At 34.2% G+C, this 19,348-nt stretch overlaps 1 protein-coding gene across 1 annotated transcript in view; it reads left to right on the top strand.

Moving 5' to 3' along the window:
- Orc3 (origin recognition complex subunit 3) overlaps window positions 1–19,348 on the top strand; it is a 103,903-nt gene that overhangs the window by 48,556 nt on the left and 35,999 nt on the right. The window contains exon 10 of the mRNA XM_081760155.1: window positions 845–983. Coding sequence (XP_081616281.1) covers window positions 845–983 — 139 coding nt within the window. The remainder of the gene's footprint in view (window positions 1–844; window positions 984–19,348) is intronic.

The raw sequence follows: 19,348 nt of genomic DNA, 5'->3' as shown, positions 1-19,348 counted from the left end.
AAATATGCATTATTTTCTTCTTCCCAAGGAAGAAACCCAAATATTGATAATTGAAATCAAAATATACTAATTTTGGGTAAATACTCGGATATTTACTGACTGAAATAAACATTCAGGAATTTTATATTGTTAGTGCCCACTAGGCGAATACTGGAGTGATTCCGTCTTTGTTCACTTCCTTCCAAGATTCTTTGATGGCTAATTTTTTCTGTGCAAAACATTTACACAATTAATATTGAAGGGTGTTAAGAAGTAATTATTAAGATAGTTTTAAAATGAATTTGTTTATGAAGAAAATAACAGAAGTAGATATTTCACTAATGGCGTTTCGATTTATTTCTGTAATTTTTTAAGTAAATGATACTTGGAAGTTAATTAGCACAAAAAATTATTGGTTTTTCGTCATTCATAGTGGGGAATAAATTGTGTATATTTTAAATGTGTTTAGTTTTTCTCCAAATTATTTTAATACTCTGTTGAATAATATGAGCAAGTCACATCATTAGATATTGTATAACAATCCTTATTCCTATATTTATAATCGTTTATCGTAGGAAAACAGAGTTAATGGAATTTAAATTCAAGAAAACAAGCGGAACATATATCTAAGGAAAAGGATAATATTTACAGCTCCACAGAATATATTTATTTATTTATTGATCCTTTCCTTTGTAATGGGAGCTGGAATTATCCCTTTCCATCTTTTTCCTATGGCGAAATAAATATTAAATTTTTCTTAAAGTTAATATAAGGCTTGCTTTTAGTTCTCAACTTTGTAGATTCCTGACAGTTCCTGGCTTATATATTAAATGCTCATCTTTATGCTCGAATCTGTTAATTTCAGATATATGAGTTGTATCTTACTGCCATAACGTCACCAATTGTAGACTCAGAACAGTTTCAGAGATGTTCGAAGCTTCTGAAGTTGCAGTCAAAAAGTGAATTTTGTCGAAGAATTGGAAATATTTTGAACATTTTGAATGGTAAGTAGTAGATCATTAGAAACTGAATTTTCTTTTTTACCACACGTCTTTATTTGGTTTAGTTTGTTTAGTTGTAGTAAATGAATATCTCAGCAAGTAACTCAGCATATTGTGTTTTTATTTGAATTTTATTTTCATATACACAGCCTTATCAGTTTAATAGAAACACCTGAAAAAGTGCCATTTACTGGATTAATGTGGCGTTGGACCACCTTTCGCTGTCAGAACAGCACTGATTCGACATGAAATGGAGTCACAGAGGTCGTGAATAGTAGCAAGTGAAATACCTCACTATTCTACGTACAATGCTTCATTCAGTTTTGTGGGAGAGAATGGACGCGGAAATCTGCGCCAGATTCATGTCTGCAATTGTTCATGACAAAAGAACAGATCCCAGTCGCATCTACTAGCGAACCCCTCTCTCTATTAGTTTTGGTCTTCGACGAGCTCCAGCTGATAGGCGCTGACCTTATATCGCTGACCTAAAACTTAGATAGCATATACTTCGGCTCAAGGATACGCTTCTTTCCCCGAAACGAACAAAATCTACATCTTCGTAAGCCACCTGCAGTTTGTTTGAAATCTGGTATGGTGGAAGACGATTTGATGGATACTGAGTGAACTGTACTTGGCTAACGTGAAAAGATTCGCTTCAAAAGTTAATTTCTGACTTTTATTATTATTATTATTATTATTTACAGTTTACTGTATTATATATTTCTCTGTTACTATTATTACTATATATTGTGATATATTTTCTATTATTACTATTAATTCTATTTATTGTTATTGTTGTATATTTGTTATTCTCGTATCTTTATTGTTTTATTTCTTCTTTTAGGTTTTTATTGCTAATTTGAAGCAGTTTTTTTTTTATTAAATTTTATTTACAATAGTGTTGTGTTGATCGTGACAGGGATAAATAACCTCGATGCTGACGTCCCCATTAAACCTCAGTCAATCAAACAACGGACCACAGATGTTTACAATAAATGTTCAGATCCGGTAATTGAGTGGTGAAGGGAGGGCTGGTGAACTTCATACCGATATTCCTCAAACCACGCCGCAACAGCCCTAGCTGTTTGAATGGACGCATTGTCGTCCTGAAATACAGCGTCATTGGCTAGGAGTATCATCTCGACCATAGGATGCACATGATTCTCTAAAATGGCAAAATGCAATCATGGCTACTGACGCGACCGGTAAACGTCAGCGCAGGATCAACTGAAAACCAGGATATTGCTACGTATAGCATTAGAGAACCTTCACCATGTTTCATGGTTGGACGAAGACACTGCAAATCATACGCTTCTTTGGGTTCATGGTTTGAAATAAGATGAGTAATCACTCATTTGACCATATCACGTGTTTCCAGTCTTCAGCGGTCTATGTTGCGTGTTTGTGGCACAATTAACGTCATGCAAAAAGCGTGTTTGACTTTTATCAGCGGTTTTATGTTCATGTCATGTGACTTGGTCGACACAGGATGTGCTACTTGAGTTCTTCCATTACTTGGACCGCAGTCACACGACAATTCTGAGTGACAATCCTCTTTAATGCTTGGCAAAACCTGTCACTGAGGACGGTTTTCTTCCGACCACTGTTCCTCTTTGCCGATGTGGTTCACTTTGAGTGTCCCTCGCAACACACCCAACAGACTTGCCACTTTCCTCAAGCTCGCACTACATAACCGAGCTCAACAATTTGGTCTCTTTGAAAATTAGAGAGGTCTCCCATTTTATACTATCACCATCCGTCAGTTCATTATTCACTGAGGTTCTACTAACTCCTGACGCCACTACATAACCGAGCTCAACAATTTGGTCTCTTTAACAATTAGAGAGGTCTCCCATTTTATACTATCACCATCCCTCAGTTCACTGTTCACTGCGGTTCTACTAACTCCTGACCTATAAAATCTTTAGGAGGATCCTTAGAAACCTATAAAATATTATCCATCAGTACGTGGGGACATTGCGTATAGTAGAACTGAACCAAAAGCCCTGGAAACAGAGTTATGTACTCCACTATAGAATCTTGTCTTCTTTCTCTTACGTGAACTGAATCGTATGTAAGTTCATATGGTTCTGATTATTGTAATGTGATGAGAAACAAACCAGGAACATAGAACCGTTAAAACATAAATGCATAAAACGTTAAACTATTCAATTCAGCTTTACGTACTTGCATATTAATGTAAAATAAAGTAAAAGTTAAAATATCTACCTTGGTATATATTGTTTTCTTTTCTTATCCTGATATTTCTCCATTGATAAAATTATCAGTCAAGAGTTACTGAAATACTGGGATAAAAAGGAAAACAACATGTATTAAGGTAAATATTTTATCTTACTTTATCACACGTAAATATTGCATTTCATAAGTATAGAGGAAATTGGAAGATTAAATCACCAGATCATGTTGTAGCACCAAACCTAAAGAGAAAGATCGATTTCGTCTGCTGCCTACATGGAGTGATCCGAAATTGATTAACTCGTTAAACTTTAATACACACTTATTTATTTTATAAAAAAAATAAATTTTATGAGGAAGAAGCATGATAAACACTAACATACTGCGATCTTTATTAAATAACTGTTATTAGAAAATAGAGATGCAAAAAAGCCGGCTTTTTTGAATCGATGTTTTTTTTCACGTAAAAAGCCGGCTTTTTTGGGAAAAAACGAGAATTTTGGAAATTTTGGCTTTTTTCAACTTCATGAGTTTTCTATCTAAATAGCTTTCTTATAGTATATTCTATAGTTAGATAAAAATTCCATGACCTGAATGTGATATTTCGCTCTGAAATTCACCATCAAGATGGATGGAGCACATGTTTTACGAATTAAAGCTAACATGAAGAATGTAGTATTTGAAGGTAATTTTAGAGGCTATTTAACTTTATTTTAACTTTTGAGTTATCGACATCTTTTTTCTTCTCTAGTTTGTCATCCGTGTTTCATTTCTAAGAGCTTTTAGTACTCTAGCTTCTAGCGCAAAAGTTAAACTTGCCCGTTTTTCTATTTATCCGTCAAAGCGTACGTTTTTCAATATATCCGTCAAACCGTACTTCCACATTTCTGTTATACTGTAGCTGTGAAGTGGTTTAGCAATAATTTTCCGGACACAACCTTGAATACCAATTTATACAAATAATCAGTAGCGGATTTAGAAAAGTACTTTAGGAGGTTTTTTTCTGATTGTTTCGTTTCCTAAAAAGTCCTAATTTTATTTGGGAAGTGCTTGAAGTTTATGAGTACAGGCATAACTAATATTTCGTTTCGTTTATATGTTTAGCAATAATCTTCCGGATACAACTTTAAAAATCATTTTATACTGAGAATCAGTGGCGGATTTAGAAAAGTATTTTGGGAAGGGTTTCTTACTAATGTTTAGTTTTTTTAAACATTCGTAATTTTTATTTGACGTTTATGAGTAAAGGCATAAATAATAGATATTTCGTTTGTTGCAGACATTCCGTAACTTTGGGGAACGGGCTTCAGTCCGAAAGACCGCCCCCCTAACCTTCGCAAAACTATCACTGCTGGTAATTAGTAATAATAACGATTTAAAAACAATAAAAAAGGAAGTCGGCCAACTCACAGTACACGCACTATTTCTACATTCACAGATGGAATGAAGATAAGCTTTGTCAGAATGGTCGAATGCTGGTTGAATCCCGGACTTCCCGATAGAAGCGCAAAAGCTAATCACTCAGTCATGTTTGTTGTGCAGTTGTATTTAGCTTAACTTAAATATATTCCGTAGTCTTTTTTTTTTTTTTTTTGGGGGGGGGGGGAGAGTTCCGTAATGATATGTTGAATCCCTCTTGTTAAAAATTCAGAAAACTTAAGGATTGGGTAAACTGTGATGGTGGTTCTATAAAACTTAACTGTAGAATTTCAAGAATATACAGAACCAAAAGTTCTAGATGTGCAGCCTTTAAGTGTATCATATAAATCTAAGTATTTCTCTTATGTTTTATTTTAATTTTATTTTGTTTCAAAAAGAGGGTATGGAATATTTTGAAGTAAAAATACTACATACTATTTTGCTAGTTATTTGTGTATTCTTTAAAAAGAAGTGTTTACTTTTAGGGTTGGCTGGTTTACACCAACCTTTTTTTTTTTTTTTTTTTTTAAATAACTGGTTTAAACCACAAAAATAAAAAGAATGAAAAATACGAATCGTGTGAACTTCATGGTAACGTTTCCAGATATCAAACCACCTGCAATAGTTTTATTTCCCTTTCACCTTTTAATCAAGGTGTCCCATGTTCAATTCTCGGTCGAACCACAAACCTTCTTTCATGCGTAACCCAAGTAGCGGTTCGGATGTCAGTTTAAGCGAAAGTCTTCTCCTTGATAACCTCGGTATTTCGTAAGGATGTTAAGCCTAAATATACGAAACAAACCAAATTGTATATTTCTGCATGCCTAAATGCGTGTTGTTTTATAAAGAAGCCAATATTGCTTAAATATATTGATAGAAATTGGCAAAATTTATCGATTGCCTACGTAGCTTCCAACATTAGCTTGGATTGGACTTTCAATGATATCTACGTACCGGTACTAAATTTGTAATTTAATACCTCAGTTTTAGCGTACTGATTATGGTACGTTGACCTTTAAATTTTACATGCAAAGCAATAACAGGATTTTCCCGTTATTGTCTTACATTTCAAGTAATGACGGGATTTTCCCAATGGCTAGGGCGGGAGATTCTCAACTTAAGAAATTTACTGACCGCACTTCTTTAAGCTTCTTCCGGCATAGCCCCGCTGTTGCATAATAACATCAAGGCGAAACAAACTTATTTCTGTGAATATGTAATATAAATACATAAAGCAAAAAATCTAAGTCAAAAAAGCCTGGTTTAAACATCCCCCAAAAAACGGGTTTTTGGCATTTTCAAAAACAACCATGGTTCTTGCCAACTCTGCTTACTTTTGTATATAGGAGGTTAAAAAATTCTTATTATATACATTGGTTAATCCTGTGGAATTCATAATGTAAATATGTTGAAGAAAAATTGTTTGAAATATTTTTTCGAAATTCATAGTTTATTTTCGATGTTTTATATTATTATCAGCATCAACCACTAATTAAATGATTTTTTGTGTTATAGAGAAGCGATACAAAGTCTGTGTTATTAATTTAAAGCAGTATTTTGAAAAAAGCCCAAAATTTCCCAAGCAAAAAAGCAAAGCAGAAAAAACCGAGTTTTTTTTCCAAAAAAGCCGTTTTTTTTTCCGAGCCCTTGCATCTCTATTAGAAAATATTCTAGAACATTAAACACTAACATACTGCGATCTTTATTGAATAACTATTATTAGAAAATATTCTAGAACATTTACATTGAGTGTTCAATAATAATACGAAAAGAACGAAAATATACCAGGAAGACGCAAAACAAGAAAACGAGGTGATATAAACGTAGTTGGAAATCGAGCCATTTCGATGTTTTACCGAAAATCCAAAAATAGTTCAATTTAAGTGATAAAAGACTTTAAAAACTCAACTCTTAACTTTGGCAAGTTTAAAGTAACACTTAATAGTTATTTTAAAGGTGAAGACATTATTATAACTTCTCTCGTTCACAGCTCTAAGGCAGACAATTTTGAAAATGTCTTAGCTATAAAAAGAGCCTCATCACCCCATGAACGTAATGCAATTATTATTCGTATATTCAATAAAATTGAATACCGATCAATCTCTCATATTATTAGCAATTTTGGCAACGAACATCCTTAACCAGAATTCACAACTCGAGAGTATTAACATAGCAATAAGTCAATGGAATCATTACGTAATTCTTACTGATGAAAAAGGACGTAAGTCAGATATAGGTAGATTAAGTTAGAAAGATAAAATTGGAGCGAATTGAGCTACAGTAACACTTACCTTGCTTTGCTTATTTGGTACATAATTGTCTCTGTGAATGTTCCGTAGCCATTTCGACTGAAGTAGCCCTTTACACTGATCTTTCGAAAATGAAAAAACATGAACTTGTGGTCCATTCTGGTAATTACCATTATATCCTGGTACGCAGTAGATGTATGGCATATCTGAAATTTGTAATAAAACTCGAATTCATTCAAAGACTATTGATGCATTTTAAAAAAATCAATGACATAGTAAAATAAAGTTAGTATATTAGTAGAATCTACATACCGGTAGTTCTCTACAACCACAAATTCAAAGCAGTTAAAAATCCAAAATTGCAGTTGATATTTATATCAAACGAAGTTCAGAGCTATTATGTAGTGCATCTTTACCTTGTAATCTACTGTAGGGACGTACACAGGAATCTATTTTTGGAGGAGGTTAATATGAGGACGAACTGTATTAAAATATGTAAAATTGCCCCCAAAATTAGGCAAAATTTACAGAAAAGACGGTATTTTCGGCCTTAACGTTCTTACAGGAGCGGTGTTATTAAAATAAACGGACAATTTCAAAAGACTACAGAATACAGATCAAAATTAGTTCCAAGTTAGGTCACTAGCTAGAAATACAATGTTTTAACTTAATTTAATTTGGATATCAGTTCAAGAAGTGAGTAAAAATACGAAAGCTTGACTTCACTATAGCTTTGAATCACTCATCTTATATTTTTAATTTAAACTAGTTACTTAAAAAAAAAAAAAAAAAAAAAAAAAGTGGTCTAAACCAAGGTTTGGTTTAAAGCAATACCTGCCCAAGACCTACCCCCTACGTACGTCCCTGCCGTACTGTATAGAACCTAATACAATATAGAATCTAGGCCCTTCAACATACTGTGCGAATTGACAGGAATTCTCCCATCTGACAAAACTTATCCTCCCTCTGGGGAAGATAATGTTCATCCTTGGTAGGGATAACTTCCCTCACTCTCTATATATAGTTTACGTGTGATGGCTGGATGCTTATATGGATGAAATTCATCCCCCTGGGAACAATTTTCAATTCGTAGTGGGATTAAACGTTAGTAGCCCCAGAAAACCCATGAACTCGATGATATCCATCACAAATTTACTTGGCCAAGGATCGAACCCGAGACCTCATGCACCTGAAGTAAAGTACTCTATCACTGAGTCACTGTGTCTCCCTGGTAAATGAAGGTAAATGAAAGATAAGAAGACTACAAGTAATAGATTACATGAAAGATGACAATTCTCAAGCTAAAACCTAGAGATTAGCGGATGGTCGTAGTGCATGGAAGCTCCTAAATTGCTTCTGTTGTCCTACCAGTGATGATGATAGTATGTGGTATAGCACTTAGAATTAAAAATAAATAGAATTGAAGTTTGTGAACGAATAGTAAAGTTCTGTATTCTTCTTCTTATTTTATTTATGTGTTTATGTGAGCACATTATCCAGGAAAGGGAAAGGAAGAAAGGAATGAGGAAGGAAGGAAACAGTCTGGGATCTGTATCTTAGGTATCATCCCTGCATTTGCCTGGTGTAAATGAGAAAAACGAGGAAAAACTTCATTCAGAATGCCTGGCTGGCCTGAAGAAAACTGTCACACCTTTTCGACCGAGTGTGTCTACCTGGAATCGGATCCAGGACTGTTCGCACCAAAGGCGAGAGCATTAGCGACTGTAAATGTTACTAGAGGAAGTTACTTTTGATTATTACTGTATAGTTTACTGAACACTTACTGTTATTCAATGAATATTGCACGCATTTGTGTATTTTTTTTTAAACTGAATATTTCCCATTTAGTACCCAGACTATATAAAAGAGGCTATCATTTACTGTAGCAAGGTTCCCACATTCTGGAAAATCAGGGAAAGTCAGGGAAGTTATGCATTTTGCGTAAAATGTTATGGAAAGTCAGCGAACGTAAATGTGCAAGAATATTCATGAAGTGAAATTATGCTTCTTTAAAACTATCACAGCAGAGTGTGAAACATTTAAAAGGAAATTCCAGTCTTGAGCCATTTGTATGTTTCCTTTACTCAGAACTTCTCTCTCTCTCTTAAGGACTCTAATGAGTCGTCGTCAAACAAAACATTATGAAACTTACTGACAGTACAGTGAAGTTTCTTACTTTGGATTTGACTGCAGATGAAACTTTACTAGAAATAAGAAAAGTGGACATTGGTTTTAAGAAAAAAAAAGAAAAAAAAGAAAAAAACCTACTGAAAGAACTGAAAGCATCAGATAAAGATAAATTAGCTTTCAGGCTTGACTGTCGAAACTTTTTGCTGGGCAAAATCAAGAAAATTATTGAAAGGAGACCCCTGAAATACAAATTAGCACATACTCTGTCAGCTTTGGACTCCAGGCTATAAAAGAACAATCCAGAACTTGTTCAGACTAGGATGACATGCATCCTACAAACTCAACATGAGCATAACAGAATATCTGATTCTTTACCTGAGAAAGTAAAGTGTCAGTTCAATTTGTCTTTCTGTACTGAAATTCAAAGGTCTCTTGAAGTTGACTTCATGGAATACGAAGAGAAGATGGGCAGCATTAGGTTAGATGACTTCTTTGCAAGATAATGTCCAAGAAACAAGAATATTCTGATTTGTGGCATGTTATGAAAATATGTTTAATTTTATCCCATGGCAGTGCCTCAGTGGAGAGCGGGTTCTCAGTAATAAGACACCTATTGTATATATATATAAATCGAAGATTCTCTGATAGCACAGAGGCGCGTGCATGATGCAATTACGTACTATAGAGGTGTGGAATCTGTTGCTATTGAGCAAGAATGCTTCTCTCATTTCGTTCAGCTTGGAGACGCTATGATGAATACTTTAAACAGAAACGAATCCAAAGTGCAGAGGAAAAAGCAAAGTTGAAAGAAGAAAATGAAATGCTGAAGTTAAGAAATTGGAAGAAGGAAGAAACAAAGGAATTAAGTTACAAACAAGAACAAGACACTCGTAGAACAAATTCAAGAACTGAAAGCAAAACAAAATTCTGTTTAAAAATGTAAATGTGAGGATTAACATGTCTCAGAATTGGAAATATTAGGACTGATAGTTCAGGCTCAGGTAGAGTTGGCAATATATTCTTGACTGCTTTTTATTGTTTTTCAAGCAAAAAAAGAAAAGTCTAATTTGCAATGTCAAGGTATGTGTTACTGTATCATATATATATTATTATATACTTACATGTTAAATTTTGTGTAAATAACAATTACTCATATTGAACATAACAAATATGTAAATAGTAATTAAAAGTGTGTTGGACGGCTATGAGTGTGGAGAAGGCCGTTAAAAAAGAGTGTGATTGAACTTATCTCATATCTTCCCATTTATATTCAAGAATTTAGTCAAGGAAAATAAGAATTTGTGTCAGGAATCGATCTTCACTTTTTTTTTGTGGGAACCTTGTGTACGCTTTGGACACTACAGGGTTTTCACCGGCAACGAAACTCAGACCTCCGGAAGGTGGAAGGGGAAGATGTGGGTTGCAGTCACATTAAAAGACGATTAAATTCCAGGACGTTGTACGATTGATCTGTAAATATTTAAACGTTATCGTTATTGTTTCAAGTATATATATCGCCTGTTTATTTCGAGAACGACATAACTCAAAATTCGTAACTTTTCAGGTGAAGCGTTTAATGTTTCGAAACGCAATGAAAACAAATGGGCGCAAGAACGACACAAAGTGCTCTCTAGTGCCCAGTTTCGGAATCACATCTATGAAATTTTTACTAGAGATAGACATCAAGATTAGCTTTCATTTTCTACCCATAAGTCAATAAGGGCGATTTTTGAGTTGTGTCGTTCTTGAAATAAACAGGCGATCACGATGTCTCACCTAACTTTGTGACCTAAAATATTTCCGAAATAACAAAAAATGTGACAAATCTAGTTACGTAAGAATGTACCCATGTCAGGGGCCTATAAAATTCTGTAAACAACAAGTGCCCCCAGGTGTCCCATCATAGGGCCCCAGGGGACAACTTGAAAATTTCAAATGGAAACCCCCTGTTTTTATTGCAGATTCTGATTCTGTGATCAAAGCTAAGCAACTTTTACTTAAAGCACTTTTTCATTATTCTAATAGATGGCGCTGTAATCGCAAAAAATGAATATCATCGTACGTACGTCCCCAATTTTGCGACCTCAAATATTTCTGAAATACAAAAGATGTGACAAATCTAGTTACGTAAGAATGTACCCATGTCAGGGACCTATAAAATTCTGTAAACAAGTGCCCCTAGGGGTCCTATCATAGGGCCCCAGGGGACAACTTGAAAATTTTAAATGGAAATCCTCTATTTTTATTTCAATTCTGATTCTGTGATCAAAACTAAGCAACTTTTACTTGAAGCACATTTTCGTTATTCTACTACATGGAGCTGTAATTAAAAAAAAAATAATAATGGATATCACGTCACCTACCTAAGGCTGACGATAAACTAAATACCTCGAGTAATACACTTGCAAATTAAGTACGTGTCCAATCATTTTAAAACATCTATTCAACTAACATAAAATAAAGTTGCCTTCATCTTCCCAAAATTCCAAATAGAAACCCCCTACATTAATGCAGACTCGGATACTGCGACAAAAAATACGCAACTTTTAGTTCATGTTTTTTTTTTTCTTCTTCGTTGTCCTAGATAACACGTAAATCGCAATAATAATAATAATAATAATAATAATTATCATAATATCATAATAATAATCATAATAATATCATAATAATTATCATAATATAATAATAATAATAATAATAATATAATATCTGAGGTTGATTAAATGAAAACCTGGTTCAGGAACTGGACATGCTGTGTGATGTTGGTGCTAAGACTTGCAAACAAATCAAGTTATAAACATGTTTGTAACAATATTCTTCAAGAACTGAGATTTTTTCTGTGAGCTTGTGGACACTATGAAAGTTGATTAACTCTAGCTTTCCGTTGGGACATGAAGTTTTAGTTAATAATCGGACATAGTGTCCAAAGAGAATTAAGTCACGTTTATGTAGATATTTATAAACCTGAAAGGTAAAAGTGAAAGGGAACACGTAAGGTTGATCGGTGGATCTATTAAAGTTTAAAAGGACATCATTTTGTTGTTATGTGATGTAGATGTATATAATTACGATTTGATTTGAAACTGCATGTAATTCCATTTGAGTGGTGAAAGTAAATATGAACATGTAAAGTTGATCCGTAGATCTAAGAGAGTAAATGTGCTCTTATAAACTTAGTGGAACAAATAATATTTGACCAACCATTATTACAGAGAACCTCTGAACACTCAAGCTGTATTTCAACTGGTTTGTATTAGAGCTCTCAAAGTAAAATTCTAACGCTCTCGATGATACGAAGATGGGACAATCACCAAAGGTCATGTGCTGTAGTAAGGATAATATTTAAAAAAAAAAAAAAAAAAAATCGCGTTCCACACAATCCCATTTCGAAATCTACTGATATTGAGTGCATCGTAAGACGCGTCGAGGAAACTGTAACTATAAAGGATTCTAACATTCCTGGTCGACCGAAATCGGCGACAATCAGCTTGATGTTGCAGTTATTTGTTGAAAATACTCAACTTAGCATTTATAAAGCTGCTGGACAACATGAGATTTGTCACATTTCTCCGAAAAGAATGAAGAAAATAAAGTTCCACCAATACAAAATTCATCTGATATATCAGCTGAATGAAGATGTCTTTGATCGCCATGTAGAATTTTGTGAAGATATGATGAAACAAATCAATGATGATCGTACTTTTCTTACCAGCAATATGTTCTGTGATGAAGTCACGTTCTACATAACCGGTTACATTAACATAAGTCATTGCAGGTATTGATTTGACAGCAATCTCATTGGTTCTTTCAAACACGTTCTACATCCTGAAAAGTTGAATATCTGGGCGGTAGTGCTAAATATACAATAATTGGTCCCTTTTTTTTATTAATAACAATTTGACTTCTGAACTGTGTGAGGAGATGCTTCGAAATCAAGTAGTTCCAGCAATAAGAGACAATGCAGAAGACAATTTTGCCCACAGATGGTTTCAGGAAGATGTGCAGGGCCGCACAACCGTGTAAATATGCGGCAATTTCTTAACACGGAATTTTCTAAATAACGGATTTGCAGAAGAGGTGATACTGGGTAGCCCACTGGTTCTCTGTTACCCTGATTTATCGCTACTAGACTACTTTTTCTTGATTTATCTAAAAATCCGAGTATATCAAACAATGCCAACCACTTTGGATAATCTTCGTCAAAGGGTTATTGATGATTTTGCTCTTATTGAACTGGACGTCATCAGGAATGCAGTATTTGTGTTTTACCGTCGAATTGCTCACTGTCATACCAAGAAAGGTGCGCAGTTTGATCATATGCTGTGAAACATCAGTTACACTTTGTTCATTTGCTAATTTTAGACAACCATGTCGTGAGAGGCAAGGAGACTCATGATAATCAAGTTCTTCGAAACAAAAAATATAAATAAATAAAAAATAAAAACGGGAGACACTACGTGGCTGGTAAAGGTGATGTGTAGTTACACATTCCGTAACTAGGGTAACAATAAATCTAGATATCAGGAAACGAAGACAGCACAATGTTTTTATTTATTTATTTATTTATTTATTTATTTATTTATTTATTTATTTATTTATTCTCTATTTTCATGTGAAACGGAATTTTCAACGAAGTTAGGGTTATGTTAAATCCAAGTGTATCAGTCACCCATCTCCAACAAACTACTTTGTGAATGCATTTAACAGGTTGACTGCTAAGGTGATTTGAGGGTACTGATCCCAGGAGGCCATAACTTTCTTCCTACCTTTGACTCAATTATGGATAGTCATGTCACATTTTTGTCGCGATATTTTGCTTCTCCCGAGAATATACCAATGGGAACCGAGCACCATGTGTCATGCTCATGGTCTCACAGTAATTTGTGACAATGAGCATCATATATGATGCTCAAGAATCTGAATAGGTTAGTAATTTGTGATATCAAGCATGAGCATCATATATGGTGCTCATGACCCCACAGAAAAGTAAGGTAAGCACCACATATGATGCTCATGGCAGTCAACCTGTTAAGCAGATGGGTCTCCTGGCTGTGGAATGTAAAAAAAGTGTGCTAAGAATTAAGACTATCAAACATACATGTTGAAATACAAACGGCACTCATCTGGAGCAACTTTTACAAAGAACGTGACACGCATGTATCTATAAACAAAAATAATTTTGAGTTTTCTGTCATTTAACATAAGAGGAATGTCATTGTGACTAAACACACGTGAGTTATTAACCTTTTAAATCGGGAAGATAATTTACAATAGCCCTGTATATAATTAAGTTTCTTTGCGCTTTAACCGGTTTTCTAAATTTTTTGTTCTGTGAAATCTCCTTTGTCATTTTTGCTTTTACGTACTAGTGTGAAATAATGATTTTATCTGTCCGTGTCACGTGATATTTAACAAACATATTAGTCTACTTGACCGTTACAATTCTAAGGAAGATGTTTCTTGTTGCAAAACACAAAAACTTTCCTATCCATATCGTAATGGTCTACCACGGTCGCATTTGAAATGTAATTGAAAGCAAATTTATTTTATGCTAAGCCTTTTTAAGTTATTGGACACGTATTTCGTGCATTTTAATTGCACGTGTATTTCTCGAGATATTTAGTTTATTATCAATCCCAGGTACCGTAGCGTACGATGATATTTCTTTTTTGTGATTACAGCGCCATCTAGGCGTATAACGAAAAGACTTCAAGTAAAGTTTACATATTTTCGGTCACAGAATCGGAATCTGCAATAAAAATAGGGAATTTATATTTAAAACTTTCAAGTTGGCTCCTGGGGTCCTATGATAGGACCTCTGGGGGCACTTGTTGTTTACAGAATTCTATAGGCCCCTGACATGGGTACATTCTTACTAACTATATTTGTTACATTTTTTGTCATTTCGGAAATATTTGAAGTCGCAAAGTTAGGAGACGTACGTACGATTATATTCATTTTTTGCGATTACAACGCCATCTATTAGAATAACGAAAAAGTGCTTCAAGTAAAAGTTGCTTAGTTTTAATCAGAGAATCAGAATCTGTAATAAAAATAGGGGGTTTCTATTTGAAATTTTCAAGTTGTCCCCTGGGGCCCTATGATGGGACCCCTAGAGAACTTGTTGTTTACAGAATTTTATAGGCCCCTAACATGGGTACATTCTTACGTAACTAGATTTGTCACATTTTTTGTCATTTCGGAAATATTTTAGGTCGCAAAGTTAGGTGAGACACCCTGTATACATATATATATATATATATATATATATATATATACAGGGCCGACGCGAGGGGGCGTCGAGCCGTGTCACCGCCCAGGGCGGCACGTCTAGTGAGCGGCAAAATTTGGAAAAGAAAAGAATAGTATCAAAATATAATGGTTCGTAATAGGTCCACATGGAAAAATAAAATTGTGTTCACCTGAGAATGTAATTAAATCTAATTCACTCACATTCAGGAAAATATTCACTCAGGAAATTCAGAGCATTCACCCTCATTTTCAATGATCAAACTACTAGCCACAGGTATCTCGTTCAAGATTTCCCTTGCAGCGGCATAGATAAGATTTTCAACGAGTGCGGATTAGATTAGTGTCTTTGATTTTTTTTTTTTTTTTTTTTCTATTCAGCAATATTCTAACGCTCCACTTCAAGTATACAAAAGGTATATACAATTCTACTTAAAACAAGCGGTTCTAGCCTACAACACCTAGAGACATTTAGGTTCTAGCAGCGAGTTTTTAACTAATTTACAAATTCTTCATATCTTATCAACAATTATATTTTAGAGAACGCGTTATATATAATTGTTTTTATATTTAAGCAATATAAATTTGACAGTGTCATGGCCGAACACATTAAAAGAATCATAGGAGGACAAAATAAATACCACCATTACTAAGGAAAAGATGTTCAAAATGAAATTATTCCAATTCTTAGTGAGTAAATTGAAAGTAAAATACTGTCTTTGTTCAGAGCTGCAACATATCATAGTATAATACTAAACTATACACCAGATATTTCTGGTACAGAGCAAATAACAACAATCCTTTTGTACAAAATATATACATACAGTAATGAAGAATGCCTTGTAAAAAATTTGTGAACACTTTCTTGGTTTCGTACCAGTAACAGACACCGCTGGTCTAGGACTGACAGAATTAATAATTAAACAGCTAAAGGAAATGAACTCCCTATCGAAGACAAGAAGGGCCGAAGATATGACAGTGGTTCCAATATGAAAAGCAAACATTCAGGTATTCAGAAGAGAATATTAGAAATAAATTCCCAAGCCTTTTATGTTCCTTTACTAAACTTTGTCGTTATCGATGCAACCAGAACACCTCAGTCCACCGTTTAATTTTTTGTATAGTAAAAAAAGTTTATGACTTCTTTTCTGCGTCAGTTTAACGTTGGGCCATACTAAAGGAACATATTAGCAGGCTCACTTTAAAACTATTCAGCACCACACGGTAGGATAGCCGAATTGATGCTCTAGCTCCACTTAGACATCAAATAGGAGAGATTTATGATGCCTTACTTAAATAAGTAACGACAATAGAACAGATAGAATGGTCGCCTGCGATTCTCTATGTATAGCAAACCAGCTGCGTGGCTTTACTTTCTTTGCTCACTCGTTATCTGGTATGACTTTTCACTCCACATAAACATAGTAAGCAAAAGTCTCCAAAGCATTGATTCTCATGTTTCGGATGCAGTCGGGTTTCTTCAAAATACATCTAAATACTTTGAGAGGAGCAGAAATTATGCAGAGTTTCATTCAACCTTACTTAGTTGATGCGATGGAGTGGGCATCAACATTAGATATAGATGTTCCACGGATAGGTAATACAGTGCAAGCTCGAATCGAAAGAAGACACAGCTTCAGTACGGGGCAGAGGATGAAGCTATTGAAGATCCACAAATAAGATACAAGATGGATTTTTATTACAAACTTCTAGACGTGATTGTGTTAGCTTTAAGAGAAAGGTTTGGGCAACTTAAACATCACAGCGAGTATTTTGATTTTGTTTACGATATAAGTAATCTTAAAGATGTGCCACCTGAACTTTTGTCTGAAAAATGCCTGCATTTTAATACGCGGAGAATCGAAAGATATTAATGTCAGTGATTTGAAAGACGAACTGAAACTATTATCGGCTATAATTAAGCCTAAAAGTTCAACAAAAGAGACTAAAATTAATTAAGGAATATGACATTGCTTCCAATGTCAGTGTTGCACTTATGATTTTGTATACCTTACCAGTAACAGTGGCAAGTAGAGAAAGAAGTTTTTCGAAACTTACTCTAAGCTTATTAAAAACTGCCTACGTTCTTCCATATCTGAACCACACTTAGATATCTGATTCACTATATTATCTTCATGATCTATATTATTGGAAAAACCTTTTGATATAAACTAAACTTAAAAATTAAAATTCTTAGTCGGACTAAAGCATATATATTTTTTAATTTTCTGTATGCTCTGCTGTATATCACGTACAGCGAAATCGATCATACTAAATATTGTGTCCTGTATGGAATTGTTTAAATATTACGTAAGCATTCGAGAGAGGTAGTTCAATTTTTTGTTTACTTTTCCTTTTCATACATGTTTTTAAATATGGTATCTTACTTTTTCTTAATACCTGAACGTCCTCTGTCAAAATAAGGTTTGCGGATTAAAGAGGCGGCATTTGAGAGTACCGCCCAGGGCGGCAAAACTGCTAGCGCCGGCTCTGTATATATATATATATATATATATATATATATATATATATATATATATATATATATTAGGGTGGTCCTTAATTTTTTATTTCCGAATTCCTTTCGACGAACCCCATAAAATGATTCCATATGGGACTAAATTAAGCCAGGAGAAAAATTAGCTTCATTGAATAATATTAAATGGTGCCTGAAGCGGTCTAAAGTTTTGAATCCGATTACAATACATGGGAAGCATGTAAAAAAATTGGAATAAGCTCTTGTAATTTAGAAACGGCTTAAAGAAATGCGAAAATACCCTGGGTAATGAAACTAGAGGAAGAGAGACACCTAATTTTATATTATTGTCATGGCGGTCATCTTGGATTCAGAGGGTCATGTAAAATCGTTTCGAGACAGCGTTTCACCAGAAGCACAAATCTGGCACTATTTTAAAGATAGCTTTAGTCGTGTAGGAATGATTACCTGTGAAAATATTTTTTTCTTTCCACAGGTAATAATTCTTACACGACTAAAAGTGTCTTTAAAATAGTGCCAGATTTATGCTTCTAGCACTATTATTCAATCTTATATTAACTTTAGTAAATACCATAACAATGATAGTTATTAAATACATTAATATGTATTTAATTAGTGGACTTGCATATTTATTTCTGTCATATTCAATACAATGTAATTACTTCCTAGTTAATTTGGTTTTTCAGCCGGTCAATAGATGGCAGCAGCAAATGCTATATTTATGCTTCGTAAGTTCTTTTCTAGTTGTGTAAAGTGTAAATGCGTAAATAAAGAAAATATTTTAATTATAATTTTGTAGGTAAAGAGTTTTGTTTGCTTGAAGTATTTTTGCTGCGTGACATTCGATTTTTAATATTAAATTGAAGCTCGCCGAAACATTTTAGATCTATTTGAGTATTTGTATAGTACAGAGGAAAACGTTATTATTACTTCTTCCTTTCTATTATTCATAGAGGACGCAATCCTCGAGCGGTTAGCTAGCCTACGGCTAGGAAAAAAGAATGAACTTTAGGTTTAGCTGCTGTATATTTCAATTTTCTAGTGAGTTGTAATGTAAAAAATGTAAGCTGTGGATACCACCAGGCGTCGAAAATGAATTTATTTGATTGGTACTGCTAATGAACAGATTCTGGGAAGTAAATTACCATCAAACAGGCAAGTGTTGAGTGTCTTTTTCAACAACTTGAGAATGTTTAAATATGACAGTGAGGGAAAGTGCACGATTACCGGTTCAAGAAAGAGAATATTCTGGCAAAAGGCAAGGATCCTAGTAAAAGATACCCAAGGCAGCGTCAACAAGCTGATTGCATTGTATGAGAAATGACGAGCATTACAGAAGAACAATAAAAGATCGAGTGGAGTGCAAAGGCGAAAAGAAGCCTTCTCAAATATCTTGCCTTGATTTATTTGATATAGCCCACGCTAATGCTTTAGGTATTATTAAAATCAAGGAAGATAATGGAGTTTCTTTTGTCTCAAAGACAGAAGGGACGACGTGGTAACGTGCTTGGTCTAGACATGAGTTTGGCACGAAAAGAACAAAAGGGATATGCACAGCTTCAAAAGAAAGAGGAACGCAAAGGAAAATGCACTTCTGAAAATAATTTGTTTGAACTTTATACACCAAA

The sequence above is a fragment of the Thermobia domestica genome, chromosome 5 (genome assembly GCF_964235325.1).
Source record: "Thermobia domestica chromosome 5, izTheDome1.hap1.1, whole genome shotgun sequence".
Taxonomy (NCBI): Eukaryota; Metazoa; Arthropoda; class Insecta; order Zygentoma; family Lepismatidae; genus Thermobia; species Thermobia domestica.
This window is presented reverse-complemented; position numbering and strand designations above follow the sequence as displayed.